General features: G+C 41.2%; 1 protein-coding gene across 1 annotated transcript in view; it reads right to left on the reverse strand.

Moving 5' to 3' along the window:
* Nucleotides 1–16168, reverse strand: part of LOC125286791 (palladin-like) — an 84875-nt gene that overhangs the window by 2345 nt on the left and 66362 nt on the right. Inside the window, exon 8 of the mRNA XM_048232068.1 lies at nucleotides 4–118. Within this exon, the coding sequence (XP_048088025.1) occupies nucleotides 4–118 (115 nt within the window). The remainder of the gene's footprint in view (nucleotides 1–3; nucleotides 119–16168) is intronic.

The following is a 16168-nucleotide window of genomic DNA, read 5'->3' on the forward strand; positions in this document are numbered from 1 at the left end:
TGCCATTTTGGTGGTGGAATGCCAGCTGCATCTTGTACCAGAGAGGGAAAGTCATCAAGCTCTGCCTCACCTGGCCCAGGAAAAAACTCATCTTCATCTGCCAACACATTCTCCAAGTCTGAAGACATCAAGCAAAGGGGAAATGTTTCAGAGGCTGTAACTATGTTCTGTAATGTAATGTAAAAATATACTTATGGTTCTTCTCATATTGTTCTTGCCCTTGGAGTTCTAGGTCTTCTTAGAGCTGCTTATAGTTTAGTACATCAAAATCTAGCAGCCATAGCAAAATACCAAAAACAGGGATGATAGATAGATAGATAGATAGATAGATAGATACTTTATTGATCCCCAGGGGAAATTCAAGGTCTCAGCAGCATACAGACAACACAAACACATTCTTTAACAGCAGAAAGAGTAATTAAAGTATATAATATAAAAACACAACTAAGCAATAAGGACAGTAGAAGATAAAGTATATGCTAAATATGCTAAAATACAAATTATACTAACTAACACAAATTAATCTAAATCAATTCTAAAAACAGTATCCACATAGTGGTGATTAATCAATCAGAGCTTGCAATGACTGAGGCAGGGACTGAGCCTGTGATTCTCTGTGCATAGTAAGGTATGGTAAGGTGCTCTGTGTGAATGGAGTGTGATGGTGGTAGTGCAATGGTGATAGTGGTCATGGTGATAGTGCAAATGAGTAAGTCCTACAGTGGTGCAACAATGCAGAAATAAAAGTAAAGTAAAGTCTATATATCTATATATTTAACTATTTAAAGAAAATGTATAAGTGTGGCCACAGTTAAAACTGTGGCATGGAGGGGGTTATGCATATGTGCTAATATAGCATGCAAACAGTGAGGCATAAAGACAGTGGTAAAAGTAGCTAGTGGACAGTACAGACAGTATCCAAACATGGAGGGTGAAGAGGCAGACAGACTATGCAGAAGTCTATCTCTCCTCTTCCCTTAAGTGAGGCATTGAACAGTTCAATGGCCCTGGGGACAAATGACTTTCTCAGTCTGTCCGTTGTGTGCAAGGCAGTGGCGAAGTCTCCAGCTGATCAGGCTCTTCTGCTTAACAATAGTGCTGTGGAGTGGGTGACACTCATTGTCCAAGATGTTGATCAGTTTGTTCAGGGTCCTTTTGTCAGATAGTGAAGTGATGCACTCCAGTTCAGCTCCCACTACAGAGCCAGCTTTCCTTACCAGCCTGTCAATTCGCCCCGCATCCTTCTTCCTTGTGCTTCCTCCCCAACATACTACTGCATAGAAGAGGACGCTGGCAACAACAGACTGGTAGAACATCCTGAGGAGCTTACTGCACACATTGAAGGACCGCAGCCTCCTCAGGAAGTACAGCCTGCCCTTTCTTGTAGAGTGCATCAGTGTTGGCTGACCACTCCAGTTTATTGTCCAGGTGGAGACCCAGATACTTGTAGGTGCTAACCACCTCCACATTGACCCCATCAATGTGAACTGGTAGCAGAGTGGGCTTAGACCTGCGGAAATCCACCACCATCTCCTTGGTCTTTGAAGTGTTAAGTTGAAGATGATTGAGTTTGCACCATTGCACAAAGTCCTCCACCAGGCTCCTGTACTCCTCCTCCTGCCCGTTCCTGATACACCCCACAATTGCAGTATCATCAGAAAACTTCTGCATGTGGCATGACTAGGGTGTTGTAGCAGAAGTCAGATGTGTACAGGGTGAACAGGACTGGAGAGCACAGTTCCTGTGGCTCGGTGCTGCAGATCACAGTGTCAGAGAGACAGTTCTTCAGTCTGATAATCGGTCAGGTAATCTGGAATCCAGGTTACCAGGTGAGCGTCCACACCTATCTGCAAGAGCTTGTCTCCCAATCTGAGGGGCTGGATGGTGTTAAAAGCACTTGAGAAATCAAAGAACATGATTCTCACAGCACTTTTCCCCTTGTCTAGGTGGGAATGTGTCCTGTGTAGAAGATAAGAAGTGATGGCATCGTCCGCCCACTTTCTCCTGGTATACAAACTGTAGTTCTAGTGCATGGCATTACCTGGGGTCTGAGCATACCTAAGACCAATGGCTCCATTGTCTTCATCACATGTGATGTAAGGCGACAGGTCTGTAGTCATTAAGCTCACTAGGGTGTGGCTTCTTAGGGACAGGGGTAAGACATGATGTCTTCCACAGTGTTGGAACTTGTCCAAGGTGTAGGCTCAAATTGAAGATGTGCTTCAGCAGCACAGGCCTTGAGTAGCCTTGGACACAGTCTATCCAGGCCCAGCTGCTTTATTGCTCGCAATCTCTTTAGTTGGACTGTCACTTGATCTGTTGTAATGGTGAGGGGGTGTAAGGGGGAGGAGGGGAGGTGCATCTGGGATCTGTGTGTCTGATGGCTGTTGACTGAGGTCGTTGTCACCTCATTGATCATTGATATAGCCATGTGGGGAGGGGTGCAAAATCCAGTGATGGTGGGGAGTGCGATAGCCTGTGATGATGGAGGTGAGTGTTGCGCTGGTATTGAGGGGGTGTGGGGGTGGGGGCTGGTGGATAGTGGACAGACCAATGCCATTGGAGCTGGAGCAGGGCAGTCAAACCTGTTGTAGAAGTGGTTCAACTGGTTCGTCCTGTCCAGGTCCCCTCCTCAGAGCTGCTGTTCTTCTTCAGGCCAGTGATAACCTTCATGCAGTCCCATGTCTCCTTCAAGTTGTTTTCCTGCAGCTTCTGTTCCACCTTCTTTCTGTAATCCTCCTTAGCTTCCTTCAGCTTGAATTTGAGTTCCCCTTGCACGCGCCTCAGCTCTGCCATGTCCCCCTCTCTGAACGCCATCTTTTTCCAGTTAAGAAGGGTCTTGATATTGCTGGTTATCCAAGGCTTGTTGTTGGGAAAGCAGCGTACATTTCTGGTGGGAACAACAATGTCCATGCAGAAGTTCAGGTAGTCAGTTGTGCACTGTGTGACCTCCTCTAAGTCCTCTCCATTCTGTAACACACTCCAGTCAGTACACTCGAAGCAGTCTCTCAGAGCCTCATCCACTTCAGGTGTCCACTTCCTGAAGGTGCGTGTGGCAACTGGTAGCCTCTTTACTTTGGGCTTGTACATTGGCTGGAGATGAATGAGGTTGTGGTCTGACTTTCCCAGTGGGGGGAGGGGGTTTGCACTGTATGCATCCCTCACGTTTGCATACATGAGGTCTATTGTCCTGTTTTTCCTTGTAGGGCAGTCAACATACTGGTAAAATTTGTGAGTGTGGAATCAGTGTTATATGATTGAAATTAAGCCAGAGATCACAAAAAAAGTCAGTGTGTTGGGTTTGAAGCCTTGCGATTGTGGAGTGGATGATGTCACCGCTGTATCCGGGAGAGCTCGAGGTGGAACGTAAACACAGACAGCAATTGCGTGCAAGAACTCCCTCGGAATGTAGTACGGACGGAGACTAACCGCTAATAACTCCACATCCTTACAACATACATAATTCAAATTCAAGTAAAACATTAATAAGAAGAAAATAAACAGATTACAAAAGCATTACAAAAATAAAGCCATATTAAAAATCAGATAGGGATGCTTCTACCTGTGCACTTAAGCTTGTCTACCTGGCTGAAGAGTTGTGCAGATTAGAATCAGCTGGTGTAGAGTAAAAATGTCCAGTGCAAGGAATTACCAGTGCATGCAAAGTGTAAGTTTGATCGTAAGTTTAGGTGTAAAGTGTGTCTTAACTCTTTGCAGACATCCCATTCTAATTTCAGTACTCCAGTATCGATGATGTTCAGTCTAATAACTCCACCATACCCCAACCAATTTTATTAATGAAAATTTCCTCATAAAGGTCACATCATAGGCTTTCTAGTGATATGATTCGTTAAGCGATTTGTGACACGAATTTCTTTTAACTTCAGCTGATAATGATAGTTGGTATTTTATTGCATTGCATGTAAATGCAATGGACTATTATCAATGTTCTTCTTATCGTCTTTTATTATTCTTCTTCCGACCAAATTTGATGTTTAATAACACTAAAACCACTGAACCGTTTGACGTCATTCAAACACTCCTACAAAGGTCTTGTAACAGACAATTGCACAATGTATTTTTTACATTTGTAAACGTTATACTTTTTGAGATATTTACGATAAAAGAGCAATAAATTCCCATTGAGTTAACGTTGAGACGCTTTGGCGGCAAAGATGCATTGTTACGTGAGTGCTAATTACAGTGCATGAAAATGCACTCTACTGTTCTTCCTAGGCTTCTTATTACATGAAAATGCACTGTACTGTTCTTCCTAGGCTTCTTATTACAGTGCATGAAAATGCACTGTACTGTTCTTCCAAGGCTTCTTCTTCTTCTTCTTCTAACGCAGTTAATGCAGCTTCAACCGTTTAACGTAGAAACTTCATTCAAACTATGTTACGTAGGTCTTACTTAGGACATGTGGGCTATGTATTTTTCAGCTTTGTAACTTTTATACTTTTTAAACTATTAATTAAAAACTACTCAAAATTTCCCCATAGACTTAACATGGGCTGATGACATCACAAAAGAGCCGTTAAGCAATTAGAATCCTATGCCAGGTGTTTCGGCCACCTGGATCAACTGCCAGTCTCAGGCTTTAAGCATACAAACTGGCCCTATTAAGACTACACATCCTGTTCAACTGCTTCCTCTGCCAAAAACTGTTTAAAAATAAAAGTCCACACTACAATATTTCACTGTTAAACAATTTAACCCTTTAAACTACTGAACTTTTGAACTGTTCAGCCATTGTAACTGTTAATTGTCATCAACTATGACTCCTACCCACTGTAGCTAGTTAGCATGGTTAGCATAGTTAGCATGTTTAGCAAAACTGCTAAAAATGATTAGCTAAGTTAGCTAAGTAATATGGTTAGCATAGTTAACATTGCTAGCATGCTAGTTAACATAGTTAGCATAACTGCTAAAAATGATTAGCTAGGCTAGCTAAGTCACATGGTTAACATAGTTAGCATGTTAGCATTGTTAGCATGCTAGTTAGCACAGTTAACATAACTACTAAAATGATTAGCTAGGTTAGCTAAGTCACATGGTTAACATAGTTAACATTTTAGCATTGTTAGCATGTTTATTAGCATAGTTAGCATAACTACTAAAAATGATAAGCTAAGTTAGCTAAGTCAAATGGTTAGCATTGTTAGCATGCTAGTTAGCATTGTTAGCATATTTATCATTTTTGACAAAACTATTAGAAAACATTAGCTAAGTTAGCTAAGTAACATGGTTAGCATAGTTAGCATTCTTAATATTTTAGCATAACTGCTATAAATTATTAGCTAAGTTAGCTAAGTCACACAGTTAGGATTGGTAACATAGTTAACAGCATTAACATTATTAACATTAAGAAAAAACTGCTAGAAAACATTAGCTAAATTAACTAAGTTAAGTAACTTGGTTAGCATTATTATCTTTGTTAACATAGTTAGCATAACTGCTAGCAAACATTAGAGCCATTCCAACTGTCAGTTATCGTCAACTATCTACCTAAATAATTTAACCATTTAAAGTATCCACCTATTTAATTGTTCAGTCATTCCAACTATATTAACCTCATCTACTTAGCAACCAATATAGTTTGTTTTACTCTGTATGATATTTTACATCATATTTTTGCATTTTCATGCACTGTATTTCCTTCAGGAAATGCTTTTCTAGTTAAGCTTTACAGCTGTGAAAACATTCCAACACTAGAAGCAATCTAAGGTTGTAGAATCTAACCTACCATTCCACAGATGCGGTAAACCTGAACGTTAACGTCTTGTCCTACTCCTCATCTTTCAGAATTACAGACAAGGTAAGTGTTCCATTTTTTGGTATTTGACTTATTTAGAACTATGTCGTCAAACATTATGTCATGTAAGTTAGCATTAACGTTATATGTGTGAAATGAGTGGCCGTTGATATGTGTTATGTAAGGAAACCCACTGTTAATTAACTAATGCTTATTATATGGCTACCTGCCAAAACGAAAAAAATAAACTCCACGATAGGTCTCTTTACACTTATTTGTTACCGTTTCGTCGTGGCTTTTGCTGAGAAACAAATAGTTCGCAACACACGCTGAACTTGAATCAAACATTCTTTAGAACACAGCTGATCAACCATCTGCTTTCACTTTTGAATGAAGTTCCAATGCAAGAAGTGACCGGAATACTTGCGGAGTGATATGATCAGCAGCACAAAACCTGTTGCCATTGACAGCGGTAATTATATGTTTGCAGCGGTAATTACATGAATTTATTTTACCGTAGAATGTTGGGAAATCCCATTCAAATCAATGGAGCGTACTACTAGCATTGTGAAGAGCCGTATAATAATTAACGTTAACATTACAGTAACCGGTTAGCTGTAGGTAACGTTATAAATAGCTTAAGACAGTCAAACCTAACGTTAGCTCCCAGCTAACGTTTAACGTCAGCGCTATATTTAGCTAACAACAGTCAAACCTCAGCTAGCACTATATTTGCTCATTACTAACGTTACCTAACGTTAACCAAATAAAGTACGGATACTGGCTCAGGTTAAGTTACAGGCCTAGAAGCTAGAAATGTTGCTCATTAACGTTATTGAACACCGCTGAAGTGTTTGTGCGACTCAAATCTCGGTCGGCATTTGGTAACGTTAGTGATACCAAGGTAAAAGGTGTTGTCAGCATACAGAATATGCTTACTTGGCCTAGAAGCTACTAATTTCTACATCATTCTGACCTATAAATTACGTATGTAGAACAATGTTGTTCTAGCACGTGCATAAATCAATGAGAATAATGCAATTTATGTATCTAAACAGGTTTTGTTTTTTTGAACCTGCAACACAAAAAGGAAGTCAACTTAGGGGAGTTTGATGAAGATATATTTTTAACCCTATTCACCTGTAATGCATTAACAATGCAGGCGTATGTTAATAAGCTCATTCAGCCTGTTAAACAAAACATTCAGAATCAATAGCTCAAAATTATATGAAATGGTCTGTTCACTGGCCTCACCTCAAATTTGCCATCAGAAGATCATCTTTGAGAATGTGTTCCCAGTTTGTGGAAGCCTTAGAAATACTGCATTTCAATTGTTTGTGTGTCGTGTTTAATATAATTGAATGTTGCATTGCAATATTACAACAGTTGTCACAATTTCTCACATATTTCTTTTTCACAGCACAGAGTAATAGTCTTTTTCAAGACTTTTTTTTCCATTCACGCCTTTCACATCCACATTCACGTGGTTGTGTTGCAGATTTGAAGTTCAGGTATGAAGTTAAAATTATTTCCACCTTTAACACCTAGACCAGCTGTGTTGTTTGTCTATACTTTGTCAGTGGTGTATAATGGCCTCTATCAAACTGTATGAGAGGATTTTCCCTATCTCAGCATTAAAACTCATTCAGTCTGTTAAACAAAATATTCAGAATCCACAGCTCAAAATGATATAAAATAGTCTGTCTGGCCTTGCCTCAAATTTGCCTTCAGAAGATCATCTTTGATAATGTGGACACAGTCTGTCGCAGTTTGACAGCCTTAGATATACTGTCCATTGTTTGTGTGTCATGTTTTAATATAATTGAATGTTGCATTGCAATGTTACAAACATTTTCACAATTTCTCACATATTTATTTTTCACAGCACAGAGTAATAGTCTTTTTTAAGACTTCCATTCACGTCTTCATTGGTTGTGTTGCAGACTTGAAGTTCAGGTATGAAGTTAAAATGATTTCCATCTTTAGCACCTAGACCAGCTGTGTTGTTTGTCTATACTTTGTCAGTGGCATATAATGGCCTCTATCAAACTGTATGAGAGGATTTTCTCAGCAAATTCCTTTAGTCATAGAGTCAAGTATGTAATTGGCCTGACATTTTCCATTGTGAAAGTGGCAGTTTAATGGGCTTGGAACTCTGGACATGGGCTACTATAAATGAATTGTATTTGTGTTTTGGTAATTGTATTGTAATCAGTGAAAACAATGTGACTGACAGACCTAGCAAGCTGTTTAAGCTAGTTTTGCCCTTGCCTTGCTCAACTCGCTGACCTACATCAGTATCACCTGCCTTAAACTGAAATTAATCATACACAGAATTCTGCTTTGTTTACTGAGCAATGAAGAGGCAATGAAATGTTATAGTATATTGAACTACCACTACAGTTTGATGGTGCAACAACATACAACAACATATATTTAAGTTGTAATGAACAATTGTAGGCATTCTTTGTTTTTGATAGTGTTAAACTTGTTTGTTGGCTTTTGTCTTTCGGGCTTGTTCCAGACCAGACCAGACCAGTTTGGTGGCTGGGTCCCTGTCTGTGTGCACAACACACTGACAACATAACCTACTAATATACATACCTACAAACATATCTGAGACAATATCTGAGCACATATTGGAGCACATACCTATCTGAACATATCAGAGCACATACTAAGATTTATACTGAGACGTATCTTGAGAACTATACCAAGACTTATTCTATGAAAACTATACAGATTGGTGGCTGGTTGCCTTTCTGTGTGCACAACAACCATACATCACTGACAACATAACCTACTAATACCTACAAACATATCTGAGACAATATCTGAGCACATACCTATCTGAGCACATACTGAGACTTCTACTAAGATTTATACTGAGATTTATCCTGAGAACTATACCGAGCACATACTGAGACTTCTACTAAGATTTATCCTGAGAACTATCCTGAGATTTATTCTGACAACTGTACTGAGACTTATTCTGAGAACCATACCTGTGAATCATCTCTGAACATATCTGAGCACATATACCGAGACTTCTCCTAAGATTTACCCTGAGAACTAGACTGAGATTTATCCTGAGAACTATACTGAGACTTATTCTGAGAACCATACCTGTGAATCATATCTGAACATATCTGAGCACATACTGAGACTTCTACTAAGATTTATCCTGAGAATTCTACTGAGATTTATCCTGAGAACTATACTGAGACTTATTCTGAGAACCATACCTGTGAATCATATCTGTCAGCCATTCATCAATCATGAATTCATGAATCATACCTGTGTTGTGAAATCTGTGAAACTTAGCTGTGTTGTTAGACCTCTGCTTTTAGACCTGAACTGTGCAAAGATTGAGATTCTAACCTAGATTTAGTCTAAAACTGACCATCTGAAGAGCTGACTCTTATTCTTCAGTCTATATCACCATCAAATACCATTAACTAAGACCTATGTTACTCTGTTGACCATCTGATCTCTCCCTGACCATTAAATTATTCTGTAGCTTCATTGTGTGTTCTGGAGTGTCATTGTGCTGCTGTTTCTACAGTACCATTTCTTTTCTGGACCCAAGCACATGTATTAAAACAAAGGATATTGATCAATATTGAATTAACATCTTATTTAACATCTTTATACTCTAAGCTAGTAAATGGTTTTCAAGAATATTGTAGGCCTATGTAATCTGAATAATAATACTGTAAGTAATTTGTAAAGCTGACTTTACTACCCTCTATTTACAGCTGTGATGAAAATTACCGTTTGAAGCAACAAGCTTACATTAAGCAGCTGTTGGGTCAAATTTAACCCTTTTTTGTTTTGAGTTTGTGCACCCTCTGCAGGTTTGGAGTGCCTTCCTCCCTTGAGGATACTCCGCCCCAAAAACATAAGTACCTAGGCAGAGCCACGCCAGGTGTGGCTGATTGGAGGCAACAGCTTTTTTACATCCGTCTCCTGCCTTGTCGCCTCATGTGCAAACAGATTCCTTCAAATGCTCCGCTGACTGTCAAAATACCTATGCGCTGTTGTTGCTGCTTGCTGTTAAAGGGAATGACAGATGTCACGCTCATTGGTTTAAAGGATGTTATGCCGAAAATACATCCATGACTGATTAAGAAACAGAAGAACAACCCTTGTGAACAACGCACCCAACGTCTGATCACAAAATCACGCTGAATGTGGACTGGACACGACCTTAAGCTTTGCACCTCTGACCATCCGTTTCTGATTGCCAAGATAGGGCCCTTAAATATAGATACAAATGGACAACACAGTAATGTAACTAGATGTACCGCAGAGCGGTACAAAATATGACCGCCCAGTCCAGCACATTTTTTCCACAAAAATAAATCACGCTGAAAGGCCTATATGATTCTAACTGTCTCACTAAATTGCATTATCCACACTCAATTCTCACTGGTATCTGCTAGACAACAAGTACCAAAACATGATTTCACATGTAAAATTCATTTTATACAACCCCAACTCCATCTTGCCTGTTCATAATTCTGAGAAATTCTTGATTGTTTGTGTTATGTTTATGTTATGTGTGTGGGTGTGTGTGAGAGTGTGTGTGTGTGTGTGTGTGTGTGTGTGTGTGTGTGTGTATGTATGTGTGTGTGTGTGTGCGTGCGCCTGCGTATGTGCCTGTGCATGCAAGCGTACATACTGTATGTCTACTGTGTGAGTATGTGTCATATGTATGATTACTGTGAATGTATGTGTGTGTGTGCGTGCTTGTGTGTGTGCCTGCGTATGTGCCTGTGCATGCAAGCGTACATATGTCTACTGTGTGAGTATGTGTCATACGTATGATTACTGTGAATGTATGTGTGTGTGTGTGTGTGTATCTGTTTGTGCACATGTGTGCACATGAACCCTGGAGGCAAACATACGGAAAAAAAATTGGTCATCCTAGGCCCTACAGTTTCAAGATATTCACAGAGAACTGTCTGCCCTACCCTCATTTCGGGGGGTCCAGTCCAGCGGGGGGGCTACAGATCAAAACGAAAAATGACAGTTCCATGCTATCCATGTGGGGGTACATGCCCACCAAGTTTTGTGTACCCCGGTCTTTCAGTGTCCCGGGAATCCTTGTTGGTGTACGTCACTAAATGTACACATAAATTATTTTATTGTAAGGCCCCCCATGAACGAAAGTACACAAAACTTGGCATGCATTCGGAGGGTGTCATAATGATCCTACACTTTTAATTGTGACAGTGTCCCGGGAATCATTGACGGAAATTTGGGCATGCGAAAAAAAAAAATAAATAAATAAAAAAAAATAATAAAAAAAATCTGACTTAACCTATATGACTGCCGCTTCGCTGCGCGGTGGTCATAATAAAAAAGACGTGGTTTGAACCTAAGTGGGCTTTCCTTTCCTCTCTTTCACAATGGTGGTCTGGCTTGACAGCAACTGAAGAGGTGACTCATGATCCGCTTACTGGTGCTATTGATGACATCAGGCCTGAAGACAGTGCTTCAGCAGTGAGGCTCCATGGATCCCAAACATCAAAGAGACAAAGTCGCTCTCTCCTATCCACACGAACCACCCCTTCTACACGCATCCAGGCGGAGGCTGAAAGAGCAACCCTTCTGGTGAGAGCTGCTGCATTAAAAGAAAAACATGCTTTAGAAGAAAAGGAGGAACAACTCAACCGTGAAAAGGAACAACTAAGGAAAAAGAAGGAACTGTTGGATATACAGACAGAACTGGAAGCAGCGTCAGCCAAGATTTCTGTTCTTAAATGTGCTGAAACCGAACTTGTTGCTGATGATGATTCCAACTCAACTAACGGGGATGGCATGAGTGAGTATTTTGATAGCCGCATAGAAAAAGATGACACACTGGATTTCAAGCACATTGTCATGCCACTTAGCGTAAGACCAAGGACCACCTGGCATTCTACTGTCCATATACCCACATTGACCGAAGTCAACATGCCTCAGACACAACGTACAGCAGCAGCTCACCAGCCAGCAGCAGCAGCAGCTCAGCAGCCTATAGTAGCAGCTCAACAGCCAGCAGCAGCAGCGCAGCGGACTACCACCACCAAACCAAGTCGTCAGACAGTACTGATCAGTGAGACATCAAGAATTCCACTTCCACTTACAACTGCAATGGTACAGCAAACACAGTCAGCATCACAGGGAAGTGCGGAGCCTGATCAACTCCACACAATTCTGCAAAGCCAAAACAGCATCACATTGTCTCTGGTAAGACAACAACAAATTGCCTCTTTGCCTAAAAGAGACATAGTGGCTTTTGATGGTGACATTTTGCAATACCATTTATCAGGTCTTTTGAACAAATTATTGAATCCAAGGTAGAGAGCAATGAAGAAAGACTATCTTTTCTTGAACAGTACACAAAGGGGCCGGCTCAAGTTCTTGTTAAAAGTTGTCACCATTTGCCTGCAGACAGGAGTTTTCAAACTGCTAAACGTCTGTTAAAAGAAAATTATGGCAATGAATACAAGATTGCACACGCCTATATAGATAAGTCTCTTTCCTGGTCACCAATTAAGGCCGAAGACCCAAAGGCATTGCAGGCCTACACACTGTTTCTTAGAGGCTGCTGCAATTCAATGGAGAGTATGATGTATATGGATGAATTGAATCTGGCATCCAACCTCAAAGCCATAATGAATAAACTTCCTCATAAAATTCGCAACAGATGGAGGTCAGTTGTCAGACACCAAACAGGACGAGGACCACAAAAGCGTCACGTTCAAAAGTTTATTTAAGGGTTGGGGGTTAAGGGGGTTTCAGGGGTTCCGGGGGGGTACAGGAGTTCCAAGAGTCTGCGTGTGTGTGTGTTCCCCAGTAGCCCGAACAGCGATGGCAGGAGCTGGATGATCCGGGAAGTCCTGGGGAAACACACACACAACAGCAATTGAAACGAAGCAGCAGTACAGTCAAGGACTAGGCGGTATTCGTAGAAGAGGGACGGAAGGCAGGTCAAGATTACCGGGGCTGGAGAACACAGAAGTAGTCGAGCGGGTCCGGGATCACAGGCAAAGAGTCAGAGGCGTTTTCCAAAACAGGCAGGTAACTGGTGCTGGTTGCAGACGATCTGACAAGTGTGGACTGAAAAGCAAGGCTTTATATACAGGGCATGATGAGTGGTGAATGCAGTGCAGCTGGTAGGTAAACGAGGGTGAGGCAGAGCAGAGCAGGAACAGGTGGAGGTCATCAGACTTCAATCAGCGCGTGTTACCAGGCAGAGAGAGAGCTCATGACATCAGTTGCTTCAAATATGCAAACAGAAAACAATGTAAGAGTAACGTTCCCCACCCTTGTGGAATTCCTTGAAAAACTGGTTCGCATTTATTCTGATCCAGTGTTTGGCAATATCTTAGATGGCTCTCAGAGTAAAGATAAGTCAAAACTTCCACTCAAACCCAAATCTACTGGAAGCTTTGCCACAAGAATTGACCAATTAGCTCAACCTGTCCATTGTGGTTTCTGCAAGGGTAAGCACACACTTTCACAGTGTTTAAGTTTAAGGAAAAAGTCAAATAAAGAAAAAATTGACTTCTTAAGAACTAATGGAATCTGTTTTGGATGTCTCGTAAAAGGTCATATGAGCAGGGATTGCAAAAGGCGCCTGACCTGCGACGTATGTAAGAAACCACATCCTGGACTACTGCACATAAGAAATCAACAAAACAACAAACCAAGATGCGGAGCAACCTCCCGTGGACAATGCTGGCGATCAATCTGTTCCCTTTAAATCTTGTGGGCATATTGGGGCCGGTAAGAATGATTGTGCACTTGCCATTGTTCCTGTCCAAGTAAAAAGCAGCAAAAGTGATCAGATAATTACAACATACGCCTTTCTTGATTCAGGCAGTTCTGCTTCCTTTTGCTCCGAACAACTAATGTCAAAACTGGACATTAAGGGATGAAAAACCACCATTATGTTGCGTACTTTGAATCAAGAAAAATGTATCCCCTCATGTCTAATCACAGGACTTGAAGTAGCCGGATTAGGCAGTTCCGACTTTGTTGCTTTACCAGATGTTTTCACCCAGCAAGAGATGCCTGCAACAAAAGACAACATGATCCGGAAGGAAGAACTTTCAAAATGGCCCTATCTACAAAAGGTGACCTTACCTGTCATTGATGCTAATGTTGAGTTGCTGATTGGATCAAATGCACACAAAGTCATTGAACCCTGGGAGGTGATTCATAGCGAACAAGGTGAACCCTTTGCCATCAGAACACATCTAGGATGGGTTGTCAATGGCCCTCTTCGAGGTTATGATCCTGGCACAATTAATTGTCCAACAGTCACATGCAATAGAATTTCTATAGCCAAAATTGAGGAGCTTTTGATTAGTCGATCAGGATTTTAGTGAAAGAGCATCTGATGATAAGCCTGAAATGTCAGCGGAGGATAAGAAATTCATGAAGTGTGCAAGTGACAGTGTAATGCTGCAAGATGGACATTATACACTTGACTTACCTTTTAGGAAAGAGAACCCAGTCCTGCAGAACAATCGACCTGTGGCAGCACAGCCGCTCCTTGGCCTGAAGAAAAAAATCCAAAGAAATGAGCAATTCAAAAAAGAATATAGCGACTTCGTATCAGAGATCATTGAAATGAAATATGCTGAAGTGGTACCATATGAACAGTTGGACAAAATTGATGGCAGAGTGTGGTACATCCCACACCACGGGGTGTACCACCCCAAAAAGAAAGCTTTAAGAGTGGTCTTTGATTGCAGTGCATCCTATCAAGGAACGTCACTCAACTCAGAATTACTTCAGGGCCCAGACTTAACAAACAGCCTGGTTGGAGTGCTTGTAAGGTTCAGGTTGGAGCCAGTTGCTGTAATGGCAGACATCCACTCCATGTTTCACCAAGTAAGAGTGTCAACAAAAGATGTGGATTTCCTAAGATTTCTCTGGTGGCCTGGAGGTGATGTATGTCAAAGTGCAGTAAGGGTGGATAAAATGCTCAGGTTAGAGCTACAACTCCAACTTGCAAACTCAGTGTTTTGGACTGAGTCAGACAGTCTTGAAGTATATAGCCAATGAGCATGCACGTTTTCACACATTCGTTGCCAATCGAATATCTTACATCCGTGAGAATTCCAGCTTGTCTCAATGGAAGTTTGTGGGCACAAAATCAAACCCAGCTGATGATGCGTCCAGAGGCTTGACTGTCAAGAAATTTGTTCAGTGCAGACGGTGGATAGAAGGACCAACCTTTCTCAGCAAACCAGAGGATGAGTGGCCATTTCATCCAGCAGATTTCCAGTTCAACTCAATGGATGATCAAGAGGTGAAGAAGAAAGTTACTGTGTTAAGCACTGTTAAATATAAAGAAAACCCAATCGATCAACTGCTGTCACGTTTTTCAGACTGGCTGAAACTTAAGACAGTAACTTGGTTCTTGAAATTCAAAGACGTCTTGAAGAGCCTTGCAAGAAAAAGAAAGGATATTGAATGTGCAAAGACGTGCCTTCAAATCAGAGAAGTTGCTCTAAAGATGCAAGCCTTCAAATCTACATTGGGTGGTCAGAACCTTAACATTGAAGACCTAGAAAGGGCAGAAAAGGTAATCATCGGAATATGCCAAAGACGATCATTTCCTAAAGAATTGGCCAAGTTGAAAATGGCACCACCTGGTGTCCAAAGAACAAGTTGCATATTTAGGTTGGATCCAATGATGGACAATGGTGTGTTGAGAGTTGGTGGACGCCTCGGCAAGTCAGCTATGCCAGAGCAGGTAAAACATCCAATCATCCTTCACAAAGGTCATCCAATCTCCTCTCTGATATTACGTCATATCCATGAACACACAGGCCATAGTGGGAGAAACCATGTTCTCTCCGAACTCCGTAAAAAATACTGGATCACAAATGCAAACTCTGCCATTAGAAGCATAATGAACAAATGCGTTGTCTGCAGAAGAGTAGCTGGAAGAACAAAGATTCAAAAAATGGCAGATCTACCAAAAGAAAGACTAATGCCTGACCTTCCCCCCTTTTCAAATGTAGGAATGGATTACTTCGGCCCAATTGAAACCAAGCGGGCCAGAAGCCTTGTAAAAGGGTATGGGGTAATCTTTACTTGCATGTCTAGCCGGGCAGTGCATCTTGAGATGGCGTATTCCTTAGACACAGACTCTTGTATCAGTGCCATCAGAAGATTCGTATGTCGTAGAGGTCAAGTCTCTCACATTCGTTCCGATAACAGCACCAACTTGGTAGGCGCTGAAAAAGAATTGAGAAAATCACTAATGAGTTTGAATCAGGACAAAAAAAGAAATTGCCTGCTTGCAGATAACATCCAATGGTCTTTCAACACCCCAGCAGCATCCCACCATGGCGGTGTGTGGGAGAGGATAATCCGAATGGTGAGGAAAGTGCTTTTGTCAGT

This window comes from Alosa alosa, chromosome 21, assembly GCF_017589495.1.
Source record: "Alosa alosa isolate M-15738 ecotype Scorff River chromosome 21, AALO_Geno_1.1, whole genome shotgun sequence".
Classification (NCBI taxonomy): Eukaryota; Metazoa; Chordata; class Actinopteri; order Clupeiformes; family Clupeidae; genus Alosa; species Alosa alosa.